General features: G+C 33.3%; 1 protein-coding gene across 1 annotated transcript in view; it reads right to left on the bottom strand.

Moving 5' to 3' along the window:
* LOC126980142 (small conductance calcium-activated potassium channel protein) overlaps window positions 1-18147 on the bottom strand; it is a 68239-nt gene extending 50092 nt beyond the window's left edge. The window contains exon 1 of the mRNA XM_050829721.1: window positions 18036-18147. Coding sequence (XP_050685678.1) covers window positions 18036-18056 — 21 coding nt within the window. The 5' untranslated portion in view covers window positions 18057-18147. The remainder of the gene's footprint in view (window positions 1-18035) is intronic.
* Window positions 18148-18815: the final 668 nt, after the last annotated feature.

Here is an 18815-nt window from a genome sequence, read left to right as displayed (position 1 = left end):
TTTTACTATATCCGCGCACATCACCACGAACCCAAATTCGACACTCCGATGTTAATTGGTCAACTAGACCATTTTTCAACTGAACCCAACCAATGAAACCGACACAACCAATGGACGAGAGTAAAATCATTTATTTTAAGTAGTTATGTAAACGTTATCCAACTAAATTATGTGGTACAATTATATTTTCATTGTTATTGATTTTATCTACACCCATACTTTAAATACTCTATTAAAGATTTTAAAACAGTTAGCTTATTACCAGCATTAAAACACTCAATGTCCTAATTACCATTACATCATCCAAACGAGTGTTGTAATTAAATTCAGTTCAAAAATATATCACCCGTTTTCATAATAACACTCCTTTGGGTGATATTATGGTTAGTGTAGTAAGGACTGGGTTTTTTAATGTTAGCAGTTAGCTAACTGTTTCAGAATCTTTTATAGAGTATTCATATTATGGGTGTAGATAAAATCTTGTATGCAACTATTGTTAATTACTTATTAAAACACTCATGTGATACTATTATCACACTCGGCTTCTTCCGTGTAATAAACCCACATTCGTGTTTTAATGTCCCTTGTTACACAACAGTTGCATAAATAACTATTAATACCTTCTCTTATACAATATTGTTCCTTCCACAAACGTAAAATAGCAGAGGACTATTTTTTTTATTACGCTAAAATATCTCAAAATAATCTGGTAAACATTAAATAGCTTATAATATGCTTTTAAATTTTTGAGACTATTAATTAGGCATGTTTACAAAGCCAAGCACTTTCAAAAGAAACACCAAAGAAGTAGCACCAGAAATAATACTTCAGTATAATATAACTTATAATTATAACTCCTTATTTCTCAACTGAGCTTCTGCTTCGAGCTTTCATAAAACACGACCCTTCAAGTTTCCCTTAAATATTTTTTCACCAAGAAATACATTTTTCCTTGACATTTATTAGTGCGAGTTCGTATCATTACGAAATATGTCTATTTTGAATAATATAATACATACAATTGTTTAAGAAATGTAAGTTAAGTAGCGTTAATGTTCTAATACCAACTCTATATTACTAGCTTGTGGAAACTCAAGTGTTAATTGTATGCATTAAGTATTTTCTTTGATTAACGCGAGTGTTCAAATTCAAATATTTTTATTCAAAATAGAATGTGACATTACTTATAGAAAGTCAAAAAACTACCACTCATTCCAAAATGAATGCCTCAGACCTGAGAAAAATGGGCGCAACAAACTCAGCGGGCTTTTTTTTTTCATCGAATAAATATGTTTACAAAGTAATATTGCACAATTAAACTTATTATTTAATAGCCTGAGGGCGGTCACTCCATTCCCAATCTGTGGTATCATTAAGAAAGTCATTTATGTTGTAGTAACCTTTACCACACAAACGTTTGAGTAGTAGGCATCATCAGTTTATGTCTGTTCCTGGTGTTAATATAATGGTTATGACAGTTTCTGGCAAATTCACTTATGTGCCTATGAACATACATTACATTATCAAGAATATATTGAGAAGCAATAGTCAAGATGATAATTTCGTTGAATTTTGCTCTCAATGATTCTTTAGGACCTAGGTTCTTAATAGCGCGAACAGCTGCTAGCTCTAGCTCTACAGCACAAATATTGTATTAATATCGACAGCGTTTCCCCCATATACTAGTTACACATTTCAATGAAACATTTTTAAATAATTAAAATGTGTGTAATTGTAACTGTTTTTACATTCGAATGTTGCGTTAAAGTTACATGTTAATTTTTATTTTAGTTAACCCGACGTTTCAAGACCTTTCCAGATCTCATTTTCAGGGGGACTGCAGATTAAATTAGTCAACATAAGGCTTATACCAGTTCGTTGTCGTCTCATAATTTAGAACCGTCCGCGTCAGTATGGCGCAATAGTTTGAACCATTGACTTTCACAACGGTTCACCGATTCGATCCTCGTTGACTACATACCATAATGTTTGAAGTAGACCACACAGCTAATCTTTTAGTGAAAAAATAACAAAGTCTATTGTCTCGTTAGCTAGACTTAATAGTGTAAATTTAAGCCGAGTGCGTTATGAGATATAAAGTAATAGTTATTCTAATCGGACTAGTAGATCCAGAGATTATCGCATTGAAACAAAATATTGTACACTTAGAATTAGTGTTAGTATTAGTTATTATACCTGTGCCAAAATATCCCAAGCTCTCAAATATATCGCATCATATGAATCAGGTAGCATGGCCTAATTTTCTGCGTATCTACGTGAGCATTCGCTCGAATCGCTTCATTAATTATATATTAAATACCGGCATTGGGCACATAGATTATAGGCGATAGATTCTTACGTACTTATACATTTGCCTTATTAAAGAGCTGTAGTCTGGTTTAGTTTTTTTTTTTTTTACTGAACCTCTACCCATCTTAACATGATTCCTTGTAACGTGGTTCACTATTAAATATTCTTAAGTGTATAATGTTCTGACTTGAAAGATTTTTTTTTAATTACAATTCTAGTGACTGATATTTAACTATGACCATGGCATTTATTTTATTTTAATGTCAAAGTAAAAGTAAGAACTCGGTAGGTGAACAATGGGTGGAATATTTTCAAAATTCCAACCATCCGAAAATATATGTGTCAGACATAAAATTTTGGCGCAAGAATCTAAGCGGACCTTTTTTTTGGTCAATTTAGTTATCTTAACATAATATATAGATCTTCATCAGCGTCTTGATGTTTTCAGTGAACTCCTAAACTAATGAATGGGATTACTTCATGGAGTGTAACTTAGTCCAACTTGAGAGATGGATAGTTTTTATTTCGATTTGAGACCCATAATTATTTTTATTTCCAAAATTTTTTTGTATGGACATATTTTTTATGAGAGAATTTATTGAGCAACGGTTTGACAGTTCTGACAAATTAAGTTCTGACCAGCATCGTGATTGTCTCAGTAGCTCAGGAATTCAATTAGTTACCTAACTTTATAAACTGAAACCGCAAATAGTGTTTAGTCGGGGGCAGAAGAAAGTGACGCTGTGTTACTCAGCTATTTTATGATTATTCACATTAATTAATGTAATTATATGGTTTTTATCCTATGTTCTATTATGTTTCTCCATATTTAAACAATTTGTTATGTTTTTAAAGTGATAACCAACACTTCTAGGATTAATACCCAAATAAAATTTGAAAAACAAAATTTTATGAACGATGCGGGACTTGTACCCACGACCTCCGGCGTTCCATTCCGGTGCTCTAACCAACTGAGCCAACCGTTCGAGTGACTTATCGTCATAAAATCTTGTATGCTTTGTTCAACACTCAGGTTGTGGCTTCATCTACAGGATCTACTTTACAGTTGATAACCTGAATTGAGAACCTCCTCCTTTTTGAAGTTGGTTAAAAATAATATATTCCACTCCAAAAGATATACCTTAGTCCTGAGTAATACGGGCGCTAGAAACAAAGTTAGCGTATTTTATTTCATTTTAGTCTGCGGTGTATAAACAGCTGGTTTCGACATAAATGAAATTCTATAAAACGGCTGTAAGCACCCGCACATGACAAAATTTAATAAAATATGTTTTTGCTCTAAGCATTTGTAACAGCTGTTTCACATTCGGCACTTTCCAGGTCATTTCAGCTTCCTGTTCGAATGGTCGATAAATTTCATTTAAGCGGCTGGACACAAAGTAAATATAATAAAGTGTGGAAATATATTGCAAATACTCTTATTTATATATACTTGGATATTTCAAACAAAATTATCTGAATATTCTTTTATTCTGATGTTTCGTTACTTGTAAGCAGATCCGCAAACAAAGCGATGTGCTGCCGATAGTATTTGTTTGTGTTATTAATTGTATATGTAGAGGTTATAAATATTATATATATTTAAATTAATAATTGAGGGTATGTAAAATATTAAAATAATTATTGTTTCCAAGTGAGTGACCTGTATCAATTAAATGTTTCCCGAAGTGTGATTTTTCGGGATGATTATTCCTAAATGCGGTAATATGTTCCTTTAATCTAATTTCGAAATTTCGAACTGTTTGGCCTATATATACAAGTGTCACAACTTAGTTTATAAACGCCGGATTTTTTATTATTCCGAAAAATCCCGCGTTTATAAACAAAATTTTTAAAAAATCTATCAATTCACATAATATAACAAAATACTAATTAAAATTAAGGTAACGGTTATGGTTTCAATAGCATCAACAATAATTGTGAGCTAAATTAGGTTAACAACATTATGAATAAGCAACAAAATAATATGGCTGTGGGAGAGAGATTAAATTATTGCATTGATATTTGGATCGTAAAACTCTGTATAAAGTAGCTAATGAAATTCAATCATATTGAATTCGTCATAAAGAAACCAAAACCAGATAAGATTCCGTTATTATTACCATAAAAATTATTTCTACTTAATTTCATTATTGAATTTTAATTCACGCTATAGAATTCATTTCAATTCAAATTCAAATATTTTTATTAAAAATAGAATGTGAAATCACTTATTGAAAGTCAAAAAAAACTACCACCCATTCCAAAATGAATGCCTCAGGCCTGAGAAGAATGGGCGCAATAAACTCAGCGGGCTTTTTTTTCATCAAAAATATGTTTTACAATTAAAGTAACATTTACAAAGTAACATTGTACAATTAAACTTATTATTTAATAGCCTGAGGGCGGTCGCTCCGTTCCCAATCTGTGGTATCATTAAGAAAGTCATTTATAATAAATAATAATTGAACCCTGTGCAATATTATTATGCAGGCGAGAAACATGCCCACCAGTTTTCATCTACAATAAGCCAGTGCCTCAGGCGGATGATGATAAATATCTAGGGATGTACGTGGATAGGCGACGGCAATCACCAGTCACATAGAGATACTGGAGAGGTTCCAAAGCAAAACAATTAGAAACATGCATAATATTCCTTGGCATGTTAGCAACAAACTGATGTACGCAGAGATAAACATGGAAACTATAAAGCAAGAAATAGAAAAATTCAGTAGGAGCTACCAGATTAGACTTAACAGTCACAGAAACAAACTTGCTATTCAACTTCAGGGTCCTGGGAGCCTTACATTTACTAGGCTGAAGCGCCACAGTATTCAGGGGGCCTACTCCTAAAATCGATATTCGACATATCGTTATCAGATGTGTCGATTCTTACTGTTAGTTACATCGTATTCAATGTCGAAACTATGATTGAACGAACGAATCATTTTTCGATATTATCGGTCCTAACCCTACTCTTTGTTGAAAATGTCAGAGACGAATATTCGAATTTGACAAATAATCAAACGTCACATTTCGCACAAACGATAATCTCAACGACACCTTCTAGGCTGTCGTTGGTATTATCGTTTCAAGTTGTTTAGATATTTTTGCCATACAATATAAATATTATTGAAATAATTACATATGATTTACTTTTTAACCGGATTGTTTTTCCAAGTAATTTAAGTCATTTTGTTGATCGTTTATGCGTAGAAAGTAATGTAAATGGCCGCCTGAGAAACAACAGAAATAGATAGATAACATAGATAGACAACACCAAAATACAATCATATTCAATCAGCATATTGCATAGACAGATTGTCAAGACGCAGAATACAGAAAAAAAATATGGTCCCATTTGACTTCATTTCAAAGGTTATTTATTTACTAAGCTTACAAACAAATAGACATATGCCGACTGTGGCAAACTAGCAAACGATCTCCGTTAGTCAATTAATTGTGTCTAGACCACTGTGAAACTATTCTACAAAGGGACTTTTATGCTACGTCGTACAAGTCTAAGTTTAAATCGAAGAGAAACAAAGTGAGCAAAATAGATGTTATTATCAAAGTTTCGTGAGTAAGCAATTAAGGCTTTTACTGAAAAAGTAGGGAAATATCTCAGCGGCGAAATTAGACAAGTTTGAAAATTTCCCTTTTGACTGTTCAAAGTGAAATAGGGTCTGACATTAATTTTACGCGTGTAAATTCACATGTTTAAATTGTGAACGTATTTCGGTATAGTTTTTGCTTTTGTTAACTTCACTTTAGTTTAATGAAAGTAATATTTCAGCAGCAGAGTACCATAAATGAAGTTTTAGTCATTTTAGCGACTTTCCAAATGGGTACCCGTTTCAAATCGTAATTGTTGTTAAGCCCGTATTGAAGAACTTTTTTTTTAGTTATGGAATAGGAGGACAAACGAGCGTACGGGTCGGGTCACCTGGTGTTAAGTGATCACCTATTACTACGAGATTAGATGTACTATAGTGTATTGACAGTTTTGTAAAAACCATCGTGATCTGCAAATATGGTCACGTATCCATTATTACTTGAGACAATCCTTATGAAATATTCTCATGGGGAAGCGGCTATTGAGACTTGACCTGAATCAACAACACATTGAGGTGTCAATACGTAAACATGATAACAGCATTCTCAATAACGTAATTGGTATTCCTATTGGTCGATCCATAAACACGTTTGACATTCTGATTGGCCGTTGCAATACATACCATATTTCAATTTATAAGTGCTATATTTTTGAAATTATTTCTTCTGTTTTATGAAGAACTTTTGTTTAACTTTTACCTTTTTAATAATTTGACAAAAAATTATAGTGTAGTTAATATTAATTGACATTATTCAAATCGATTTGAATTTAGGGCTAGATAATTAGTGTTAAAGCGTGAATTATGAATTGTATATCTGACACAAATACAAGAATATGGCCTTAGACACAGTCTTCAGAACGCGATTCATCCAGATTTATCCGGATTATATATCTGAGACAATTTCTATAATGTGGCCTGATATTCTGCCCTGTAAACGCGATGCATCCCGATTTACCAGGATTGAATATCTGCGACAATTTCTAGAATACTGCCCTTGATACTGCATTGTAAACGCGATACATCTAGATTTACCAGGATTGTATATCTTAGACAATTTCAAGAATATGGCCTTAGATACTGCCCTGTAAACGCGTTGCATTTAGATTAACCAGGGTTGTATATCTGACACAATTGCAAGAATATGGCCTAAGAGAGAGTCCTGTGTCCTGTCCAGGATAGTTATCTACTATATGTTGTGCTACGGTAATAAAATATGGCAGAATGTATGTATGAGGCAAACTTATTTAATAACCAAGTATCAAAAGTCTTTTGGAGGTTTCTATTATAATTTTAACTAAGAGTTAGTAAAATATAAGTTCAATGCTGTTGTAAGCAGCCAACAAGCCAATCTATGTGACTAGAAAGTATATTTACCATTTAAATTATTAAGTGACGGGCTCATAGATATGTATCGTTATTCTCTAGAGGAAGCTCGCGTGTTGAATGGGGATGCCTTTTAAATTTATGAACGCTAGGTCTGTAGATATAAGACTCTAGTAACGTAGAAAATGTTAAATTAAATAGTAGACGAACTCTTCCAACATTAAATAGATAACTTATCTGAACTTATAATAAAAAGAGAAAACATTTGTGTATTTGTATGTATGTTTGTAATGTTTTCACACAGAAATTACTGAACAGATTTTAAAAACCTTTCACCATTAGAAATCTGCATCTTCACTGAGTGTCATAGGCTTATATGATAGGGATTTCTAATAAAAATGTAATTATATAACCCAAGGTGTGAAAAAATTCGTCATCAAAAATCTGTCATCGCGTGCGCTGCGGAAACTATTGATGATAGAACAAAAAAATGTTCTACAATATTATAGAATGTATACCGCGTATAACGCGACACCATATATCAAACTACTGTTGGCGGAATTAACACTAAAGAAAACCTAAATCATTTGTATAATTATGGATTTCCGCAAAGTAACGCCTAATTCAATAAATTTACTTTTTAAACTATTAAAATCAGCCATTCCATTCAAATAATATAACGAATTTGAAAATATCAATCGAAATTTAGTGAAATAATACTTATAAGTTAACAAAAATAAATCTATAGTCCGACTTGACAATATAAATTCACGATAAATGATTGCTTCTTGCTTAAACGCTTCAAACATATCTCTTGGCTAGGAATTAGATCGGCTCCTAGCCAGTACTGACTTACGTAGTAGCTACACTTTGAGACTTTCCTCTACCACGAGTGTAACCGCGGGACATTCCAAGTATATACTAAATTTATAACATGTGTTTTGCTTATTTGAACTCGTTAACGTTGGAAATAGTATTACAAATAGCCTATTTGTACTCCATAATGTCCTATACTATGCCCCTGAAGTCTGTATTTGAGTTGACTCCGATACTTACGCGTTCGTAAGACTCATAGTCAATAGTCAATTTCCCGAATTCATGGAAGTCAGCCCTTGTTTATCCAATCCTTAAAATGTGGACAGCTTGGATCCGGCTTACTATAAGTCTATTGCTATATCCTTCCAACTCTCCAAAATCATGGAGAATTCAAATGCCAGATACGCGTTGTAGTTTTTCAGAAAAGACCAAACTGATTTGAATCGGAATTTTACTGATGTATATTAGCAAGCTTCCCGTAATAGATTCATTCCAACTGTGAATATTATGAGCTTTGAGTTTTTCATTATGTTTTTTTAAATCGATATCCAACAACACAGGTAATTAAAATTTAAATTTTTACGAACAACTGGTTAACATTAGGTGGGAATAACGACATGATTTCTCCAAACTGAATAATATTGATATCTCTTGTTATTGAAGTGAAAATTTAGTTAGGCACCTTGAGTTCTTTTGGGGGAGGGAAACATTTAAAGTTGCGTCAGCGATATGGTGAATTTTTTTTTTATGAAAATAAAGGACGAGACGAGCAGGATGTTCACTTGATGGTAATTGATTCGCATTGCCCATTACAATGCAGTGCCACTCAGGATTCTTGAAAAACCCAAAAATTCTGTACGGCACTACAAATGCGCACGTCACCTTAAGACATAAGATGTTAAGTCTCATTTTCCCAGTAATTTTACTTGCTACGGCACCCTTCAGACCGAAACACAATAATGTTTACACATTACTGCTTTACGGTAGAAAAAGGCGCTGTTGTGGTACCCATAATCTAGCTGGCATCCTGCGCAAAGGAGCCTCCCACTGGTAATTTGTATCAGTAGCTATGTAATCAGCTCTTGGATGATACTGTCAATTGTAGTTGAACAACTTATTCACCCTTTATTGAGTTGTATTATGCAGACAGATGCCAGCCGCTGAGTTGAATAAATTATGTATGCAGGAAACAAAAATATTACAGTGCAATCTTCGGCTTGTCTCTATAAACTCATTGCAACTCATCATTAATTAATATTATATGATAATGAATATAAGCTGCGTGATAATTTTCATCATTTGACAATTTGTTTTAATTATCTATACTAATATTATAAAGAGGAAAGATTTGATTGTTTGTTTGTTTGCATTGGCTCCGCAACTACTGCACCAATTTTAATAATTCTTTCACTGTTGGGAAGCTACGTTATCCCCGAGTGTTATAGGCTATATTACATTTTCCAAAAATTAGGGATCCCTACTGAAATTCCAGAAATGTAACCCAAGGTGTAAAAATACGTACGCGAACGACGTCGCGGGGAATCAGCTATAATCTATATGAAGATCAGAACTAAGGAAAGTTAGTGAGTACAATAATCTACACATATATTGAACTATCGTTAAAATTTAATCGTAGCCCACCATATAAACGCGTGAGCAATCTACGTAGAGCTGACCGTAGGAAAAACATGGCAGGCCCAAATGTGTGCTTATTCTTAGGTTGACCCTACGATTTGTTGATAGTCATTGAAAATGCAACTTTTAATTGGAAAGGCAGGTATTAAAATCGATAACTCCCTCATTCGCGACCGTTCCATTAGCCCGGTACTGGACCGCGCCATATTTCGCGCCCTCGGTTGTTTATCGTCATTATCATAACTATTCAAATATTTGTTCAAATAATGTAGAATATAAGAGAAAGATATACTTAATCAGTTACCAAATACCAGTTGCGATAAAAGTATATATTTTGATATAAGGATCAATTTGTTACTACCAAAATATGAGCGTTAAAAATAAATTATCAATTCAAATCAACTTATTGTTCACTATTTTGGGGATATTAGCTTTCACATAAAAGAGTGATATATTCTGTCCCGGACTTTTTTGTAGGACCTAATTAAGATAAACGTTTCCATTTTACATAGTAATATATACGTGTTGCAACTTTTTTGCGGCCCTCGCCAGAATAGCTCGCAGATGGCAGGTTTTTTTCCTACTAACACCATACTTATCGTTGTATTTTGGATTATTCACACTTTATCTTTATAAATTATGCCTATGCCTTATTCTGATATGTAAACTATATTGTGCCATTTAACATAAATATCTGGACGACCGAGCCATGCTCGGATTTTTAAGATTGTATAAAACTTGAATAAAAAAAACTAAAAGGATATCTGGATTCGAACCGGGGTCTTCTGCTTTCCGGATCACCCAATGTCCCATCTGAGCTATAATAGTCTTGTATATAGTGGCGAAATTTACCTTTGTATTCTAATGTTATTGTAGCTGTTTCTCATTCAAACATGGATAAAACCATTTTTTTTAAATTGAAACCTAGCTAGATCGATTTATCACCCCCGAAATCCCCTGCATACTTAATTTTATGAAAATCGTTGGAGCCGTTTCCGAGATTCAGATTATATATATATATATATATATATATATAATCTGAATCTGAATATAATATATATATATATATACAAAAATTGCTCGTTTAAAGATATAAGATTATGTGATGTTGACTTCCAGCTGATGATGAAGATGATGCTTATGATGATGCAGCAGAAGTAAGTTTGTTCGATAAGTTAACTATAGAGGGTCCCATTTGAGTTTGGCATCTAACATTATTCGAAGCAAAAACAGCGGTATCAACTATATCGTTATTAAGCAGTACATTCTGTAAATTTATAAATGAAAACGCAATTCTTGCAAAATATATTTGTTTTGTACAACCGTAACAAACTCATTCCCAAAACTTTTTTATGTAGAAATCATTTGATAATATCAACATAATAAACTTTGAGTTTCACGAAAGTAAGTTGTGAAATCTCATGAAAGTTGTTTCAATGCTATTTTAAAAGAAAAACGAAGCAAAGTAAAAGTAAAACACAGTATTTATGCAGTTCTTGTTCTGGAGTTATATTAAACCTTTCCAACAAAGAAAATAATATCAGATTTTCTTACAATATCAGTGCGTTGTTTTAACTAACATTTTATTTATAGTATAGAGATCTTTCAGGCTTCAGAATTTTAAAATTTGGCTTAGAATTTGTACAGTAATAGTAACAGATTTCACCTATAAATTTGAAAACAAAATTTATAAACGATGCGGGACTCGAACATGCGACATCACGTGCGAGTGCTCTTCCAACTCAGCCAGCCATTCGAGTGACGTATCGTTGATAAATTTTGTATGCTTAAGAGAGCATGAGATGAGAGGCTTAAAGTATGTTTGATGAAGGATTGTCGTCTAGGCAGAGCGTCACGATGACATAGATATTAGTTTTGCGCACAAAATATGCCTTTTTTGTCAAGGTAAGTGTAGGTCTGCTCTAAAATGTCAATGAAAAAACTCATAATTATTCAAAATTGCGATGTTATTGGTTCTTACAAAAAAACGCGTTCTAGTGTCTAAAGTTCTAATCTTAACTAAAGAGTGACTTTGGATGTTGTATCTGCATGACATTTTCATAAGATGGTAGGTAATTACCGATTTTAGTAACCCTAAAAAAAAAGTGATTAGTTCTACATTTTTGTCTCGAGATCGTCTAGGCACCCCTGATCTACAGGATCGTTCATAAATTTTGTTTTAAAATTTACATGTGTAATTAATCCCAGAAGTAAGGTTAGAAGTAACTTTAAAAACATAACAAATTCTAACAGATTTGATTAAAACTTATTTTAGTGGTAACGCAATGCTAAAGTGAGCAAAGTATAATAAATTCTTGAAAAATATCGCAAGATTAACTAAATGAACTGCCACGATGGAATGAAACGAAAACAAAGCAATAATTCTTTGATGTGAAGTGTTAGCAAGGGTCAAAACAAGATTGGAAGTAAGTGACGAAAACAAAGGGACTCGTAACAGGGGAACAGAATATGTCTTTTGAGACTTTCATACAAATATTTGGAGATGAGATTGCGTGTCTATGGGACAATACCTCTGTATTACATCGTCTAGATTCATTGTAAGGCACTAGTTGACTTGTCATTGTTTAGATGTTATTCTTCACTTTGAGTTTCTCTCTATTTTTTAACCGACTTCAAAAAGGAGGGGGTTCTCAATTCGATCGGTATATTTTTATGTATGTACACTGATTATTCTGCGATTTATTATCCGATTTACGTAATTCTACTTTAGTTCGATGCGGAATAGATGCAATTTGGTCCCATATAAATTTTACAAAGTTTTCATTTTATGAACATTTTTGTTTATGTGGATGATATAATTGTTTTTTGTATATGGTTTTTTTAGGAGTTTTCATTCAGGTTGATTATATAAATTAAAAATACGTTTAAAAAAACCTGCTTTACATAATATTAAAAGGTAATGGTTTACATGAAAGGCGTATTAATTTTAATTTTCAGTTATTTGATACTTTTCAGTTTTTGAAGTCGGTTTCTCAAACATAGTTTTTTTTGAATACATAAAAATGAACAATCGTAACATATAAACTCAGATAACTTCAAAGTGTAGAAAGAGTCTCTTTTTTATGACAATAAGGGACGAGACGAGCAGGACGTTCAGGTGATGGTAATTGATACGCCCTGCCCCCATTATAATGCAGTGCCGCTCAGGATTCTTAAAAAAAAAACAGAAAAATTCTGATCAGCACTACAATTGCGCTCGTCACCTTGAGACATAAGATGTTAAGTCTCATTTGCCCAGTCATTTCACTTGCTACGGCGCCCTTCAGACCGAAACACAGTAATGCTTACAGATAACTGCTTCACGGCAGAAATAGGCGCCGTTGTGGTACCCATAATCTAGCCAGCTTCCTGTGCAAAGGAGACAACAGGCCAGGTTTATTATTTTACTGTGCATGACAGCTACGTCTTACACTCGCGATAAGTCAGTCACTTTATTTAAGTGTGATCTATAACTATACATATCTATTTTTCAGGTCCAGAACTGTTGTATGATGCCTTGGATTATAAGGAACAACAAACGTAGCGTTAAATAATTTTGCTAAACATTTAAAAATTGTTAGCTAAAATACTAGATAATTTATATATCTAGAAAGAATATTACAGCTGTGAATCCGTCGAAAATAATAGCGGCGAACGAAATAAACCTGGTATGTTGTTATGCGTTGCCTAACAATAAGAGGCTCTATCTAGACGTATAATTTATAAAAGATCACGCATTATCGTGCTGTTAGGTGGTCTATGCGCTAGTATATGTAAGTCAATGGTTAAAAAGTGAGGAAAAAGTCTTAAATGTCGCCTTTGATATTAAAAAAACATATTTATTTTGTTTTCAACTCAACTAGGGATGATTCTTGTATGACTGATATATTACAATGGAAATAATTTTGTCGTTTCTCCTATTGAAACATCATAAAAAGGATCGTTATTTTAACAAAATATTACGCTTATTAAATTTGAAAACAAAATTTATGAACGATGCGGGACTCGAACCCACGACCTACAAGATTTATCAACGATACGTCACACGAACGGTTGGCTCAGTGAAAAGAGCACTTGCACGGAACGCGAGAGGTCGCTGGTTCGAGTACCGCATCGTTCATAAATTTTGTTTTCAAATTTAATTTGTGTAATTTTTTTTAAATAACGTTGGTTTTTATGATGTTTTAATATTAGAAGCGATAATTTTTATTCAATATAATATATCAGTCATACAAGAAGCATCCCTAGCAGAGTTCAAAACAAAAGAACTATGTTTTTTTTAATATCAAAGGCGACATTTTAGACTTTGTTGTCACTGTTTTACCAATGACTTATAATATACTAGCGCATAGACCACCAAACGACAATGATAATAATGACAGATGTGAGGGTTTCAGATTCTTAAAAGTTATTGTGTGTTATATATGTATGGATATAATATACATATTTATTTATTAATAATCGCTTATAAAATGCTATCGCTTACAGAATACCTTAATTTATTTATGGTGTATGTGGATGATGCATCTAATGTACTCAATAACTTTTGTATTAATTTACATTTACATTTTTGACTTACTCGTGTAAGACATTGACTATTTGACGTTTGAGTGTGTTTGTTGCATCATTTTACATTTTATATTGTAATTGGAATGATCTGTAAATCTTGATATAAAAGAGTGGCATTGAGTTTCTTGCTTTCTTCTCATTAGCTCAACCCTTTACGAAGTAGCGGTAGATTCAATAAGATTTTTTTTTGACATTCATAAGTATCATTTCCGTGACCTACGTGAATGAACTGATTTTGATTTGATTTGGTTTACACCTTAAAAATAACAAATTGCTTAAACAAAATACTTATAATATAATAATATATTCACGCATAAAATGTGAAACTTAATTACATTTCAATAATACTGCTATGTTAGGAGAATGCGTTCATGGATTAATTTTGCGGAGCGTTGAGTGTAGCTGTATATCATTTTAATGTGGCAAGGGCTTGATGAATACTTTTTGAGATTAAATTTGCTTTGTTATATTCCGGTTAGGCTAATAAAATAAAATATACCAGTGGGAGGCTCATTTGCACAGGATGCCGGCTAGATTATGGGTACCACAACGGCGCCTATTTCTGCCGTGAAGCAGTAATGTGTAAGCATTACTGTGTTTCGGTCTGAAGGGCGCCGTAGCTAGTGAAATTACTGGGCAAATGAGACTTAACATCTTATGTCACAAGGTGACGAGCGCAATAGTAGTGCCACTCAGAATTTTTGAGTTTTTCAAGAATCCTGAGCGGCACTGCTTTGTAATGGGCAGGGCGTATCAATTATCATCAGCTGAACGTCCTGCTCGTCCCTTATTATCATAAAAAGGAAATATCACTTTGTACGCCAATTGAAAAAAATGTGATGATGTAGGTATGTTTTATTAAGCTGGATTAAAACCTGGTTGAATCGCCTGATATATTTATTTTCACATAATCAACAGCTCTTAAATAGTTTTTAAATCTAATATATAAAATTCTCGTGTCATGGTGTTAAACTTTGAACTATTCCGAAACGGCTTGACCAATTCTCATGAAATTTTGAGTGCATATTAGGTAACTCTGAGAATCGGACAACATCTATTTTTCATCTCCCTAAATGTTAAGGGGAAACACACGAAATTTTGTTTTTATGTTTTTGACGTTTTTTTTTCTTTATTAGATTATGAGTCAGCATTAAAAAATACACACAACTTCAAATTTTCACTCATCTACGATCAACAGTTACTTTTGTATCGCGATTTTAATATCGGCAATACAACGTTTGCTGGGACAGCTAGTTATACATAAAAATATGATTTGACAGCAAAAATATTTAGGGCATAAATATTTTAAAAGCCTCAATTTTAAGCAATCAACATTCAGTAAAACACCAGGATTGTATTCGGACAGATACGAGTCATATATCACTAAAATATATATGTGTATGTGTGTGTTAATGTGACAAAAACACATAATTTAAAGTATGAAATAATAATTTTTATGAAATGATCTTAATAATATCATAAAACTATGTTTCAATTAATATTCTTAATACCTCATTTTTTAATTTAAATTTACTGTGGTGGAAAAATAAACCGAAGTAATATTTGTATTATTAGTTTTATGTTAGCGAGTATGATAGGAATGTGTGCATAATTTGACGACACCAAAGTAATAGGAAATAAGCATGTGTGCCTAGAGCGTCTTTTCGGAGTACAATTTTTTAAGTTTTAGTGGTTGTTTCCTTGAAGCCCATGTAAAAGACATAAATCAAGAAGAAAACATCTGTTTTTAAGACTAATGAGTAACAAGATTCTTCATAACTAATATTATAACTGTGTGTTCTAAAGTTAAGGTGTTTAACATATTTTCTCTGAAAGCTTTCTGATTTGTTGTCATAGATAGAAATATCCGGACGACCGAGCCTCACTCGGATTTTTAAGAATGTACAAAACTTGAACAAAAAATAAATTAATAGGACTACTGGATTCGAACCCGGGTCTTCTGCTTTCCGGAACATCCAATGTCCCATCTGAGCTATTAAAGAAGGAGAAATTAACCTTTGTATTCTAATGTTATTGTAGCAATTTATTATTAAAACACGGATAACTACATATTTTAAAATTGAAACCTAGGTAATATATAATATATATATACTAAAATGTTCAAGAATGCTTCTGCTAAGAATTTTACGAAATTTCACCCCTAAGAGGGGTTGCGGGGGCGTTAATTATTTCCAATATTTGTTTTGTATGGACATATTTGCTATGAGATAATGTATTGACGCAAGGTTTGACAGTTCTGCTGTGAAACAATTTCATTACAACAACATTATATACAGAACATCGTCTGTCGGGTCAGCTAGTATATGATATATGTATGATTGACTGTCGGGTGTGAAGTTCAACATATGTCACATAATATTTTTTCAACACGCTTGTCCATAAAAAGGATCTAATAACATACCTCTTACACTCATAATCCATTAAATTAAACATGCGGGCTTTTGACATTACATTGCCGAGCTAGGACAGCAACAAGGTTTTGATATTTGATATTCCGGTTAAGTTTGTGTCTCATTGCATATTGTAATATGATGTATCTATAATATTTTTTTATGGAATTGGATGACAAACGAGCGTACGGATTAAGGATACCTGGCGTTAAGTGATCACCGGCACCCACATTTTTTTGCAACACCACAGGAATCACACGAGCGATGCCGGCCTTTAAGGAAGGTGTACGCGCTTTTTTTGAAAATACTCATTAAGTATTGTCTCGGAAACACTAATCAGGGCATTTCATTCCACAGCCTTGTAGTACGTGGAAAAAAGCTTCTTGAAAACCGCACTGTGGAGGACGCAGATGGTGGGGATGATATCCTAACTTGTGGCGTGTCGTGCGAAGGTGGAATTCGGCGGCAGGAATCAGGTTAAGCAGCTATTCGGAACACTCCCCTTGATAAATGTGGTAGAAGATACACAATGAAGCGATGAGTCTATGCAACTTCAAGTCATCCAGCCGTTCACAGTGCACTGGGTCCCTGACAATTCGAGCTGCTCTGCGTAGCACGCGGTCAAATGGATCGAGCTTATATTGCATTGCGCCAGACCAGATTCTATTGTTATTATTCTACTATTCTTAAAAAAATAGGATTTAGGAATTTTCCGTTATGTTCTCTACTGACCGATAGACAGCAGAGTTACTAGACATTTTTTTATGTTTTCTAATGGCATGCTGTAAATTACATTCAATAATGACCGGATGCGATTGGATACAACAACTAATTATGACAGTAATCACGACCATCATGTTCACGAAGTATCCTTACATGAATTAATTCAAGCTGTAAAGGTTGATGCATCCAATTTACGATAGTTTATATTTACGCAGTATTTTCTTTATTATTTTTTAAGAAATATTTGATATAATTTAAACTCAATTTATTTATTGGATGCAGCGCCTTAATAACTTATTCGTTATCAGCCGTTGTAAAATACTCTTTTTGATTGAAAAGAGTGGTCGTTGAGTTTCTTGTATGTTCTTCTCACGAGCTCTGCTTTTTCCGAAATTATATATTAGATTCAGTAATTCAAATCACCCTTATTTTTGTAATGACTATTCAAAAGCGCTTAGGTGAAGCCTAATTAAATAAAGATTATTTAACTTTGACCGGTGTGTACTCAGCCGTTACCTATATACCTCTATAATCTCCAATAACACTCCTGTTTGTCTACGAACTGTGTCTTCTGCCGTATTTATCATTTGGACTATTTCGAAAAGCTGTTAGACCTGAGTATATCTCCTACCTTGGAATTAGTTCCTGCCATTGAACTGCAACTTCGCACAACACGCCACAAATTAGGATGTCATCTCCAACTTCTGAATATGAGGCGATCTCCAGTGCGGTTTTCAAGGAACTTTCTTCCACGTACAACCAAGCTGTGGAATGAGATTTCTTGTGAGGTGTTTCCACGACGATACAACATGGAGACCTTCAAAAAAAGCTCGTACACTTTTGTAAAATGCCTCTTCTTGTGATTTCTCTGGTGTTGCAAGAGAATGTAGGCGCGGTGATCACCTAACATCAAGTGACACGTACGCTCTAGTTTGGCCTCCCCTTCCATAAAAAATATTATTTTATAAATAAAAGTCAATTTATATATAAGTCACTAAGAAGAAAAGCAACTCACCATTAAATCTTCACTTACAATAGAAAGAGCTTGTCCTTGTATTTCTTATAGTTATTTTATAATATAAGCTACCGGAAACTCTGCACGTTTCAAATGAAATGGGGAATTATTAGGAATTAGATACAATCGTGTTTTAATAACTCTATCTATTGGGAAGCAACTTATCAATATGTCTGTGTCTCTTGCCTTTGAAGCGAACGTCTATATATAATTTTGGGTACCTTAAGCTGTGCAGAAGACTCGCTATGAATTTTTAATTATTTATGAATAGAAATTATTACCAATTGCAAGAAATTATCTCACGACAAAACCCGTGTATTTTTTTTTATGGAAAGCAGGACAAACGAACGTACGGGTCACCTGGTGTTAAGTGATCACCGCCGCCTTCATTCTCTT

This window comes from Leptidea sinapis, chromosome 5 (genome assembly GCF_905404315.1).
Source record: "Leptidea sinapis chromosome 5, ilLepSina1.1, whole genome shotgun sequence".
NCBI lineage: Eukaryota > Metazoa > Arthropoda > Insecta > Lepidoptera > Pieridae > Leptidea > Leptidea sinapis.
Note: the sequence above shows the minus strand (reverse complement) of the source record. Positions and strands in the feature narration are given on the sequence as shown.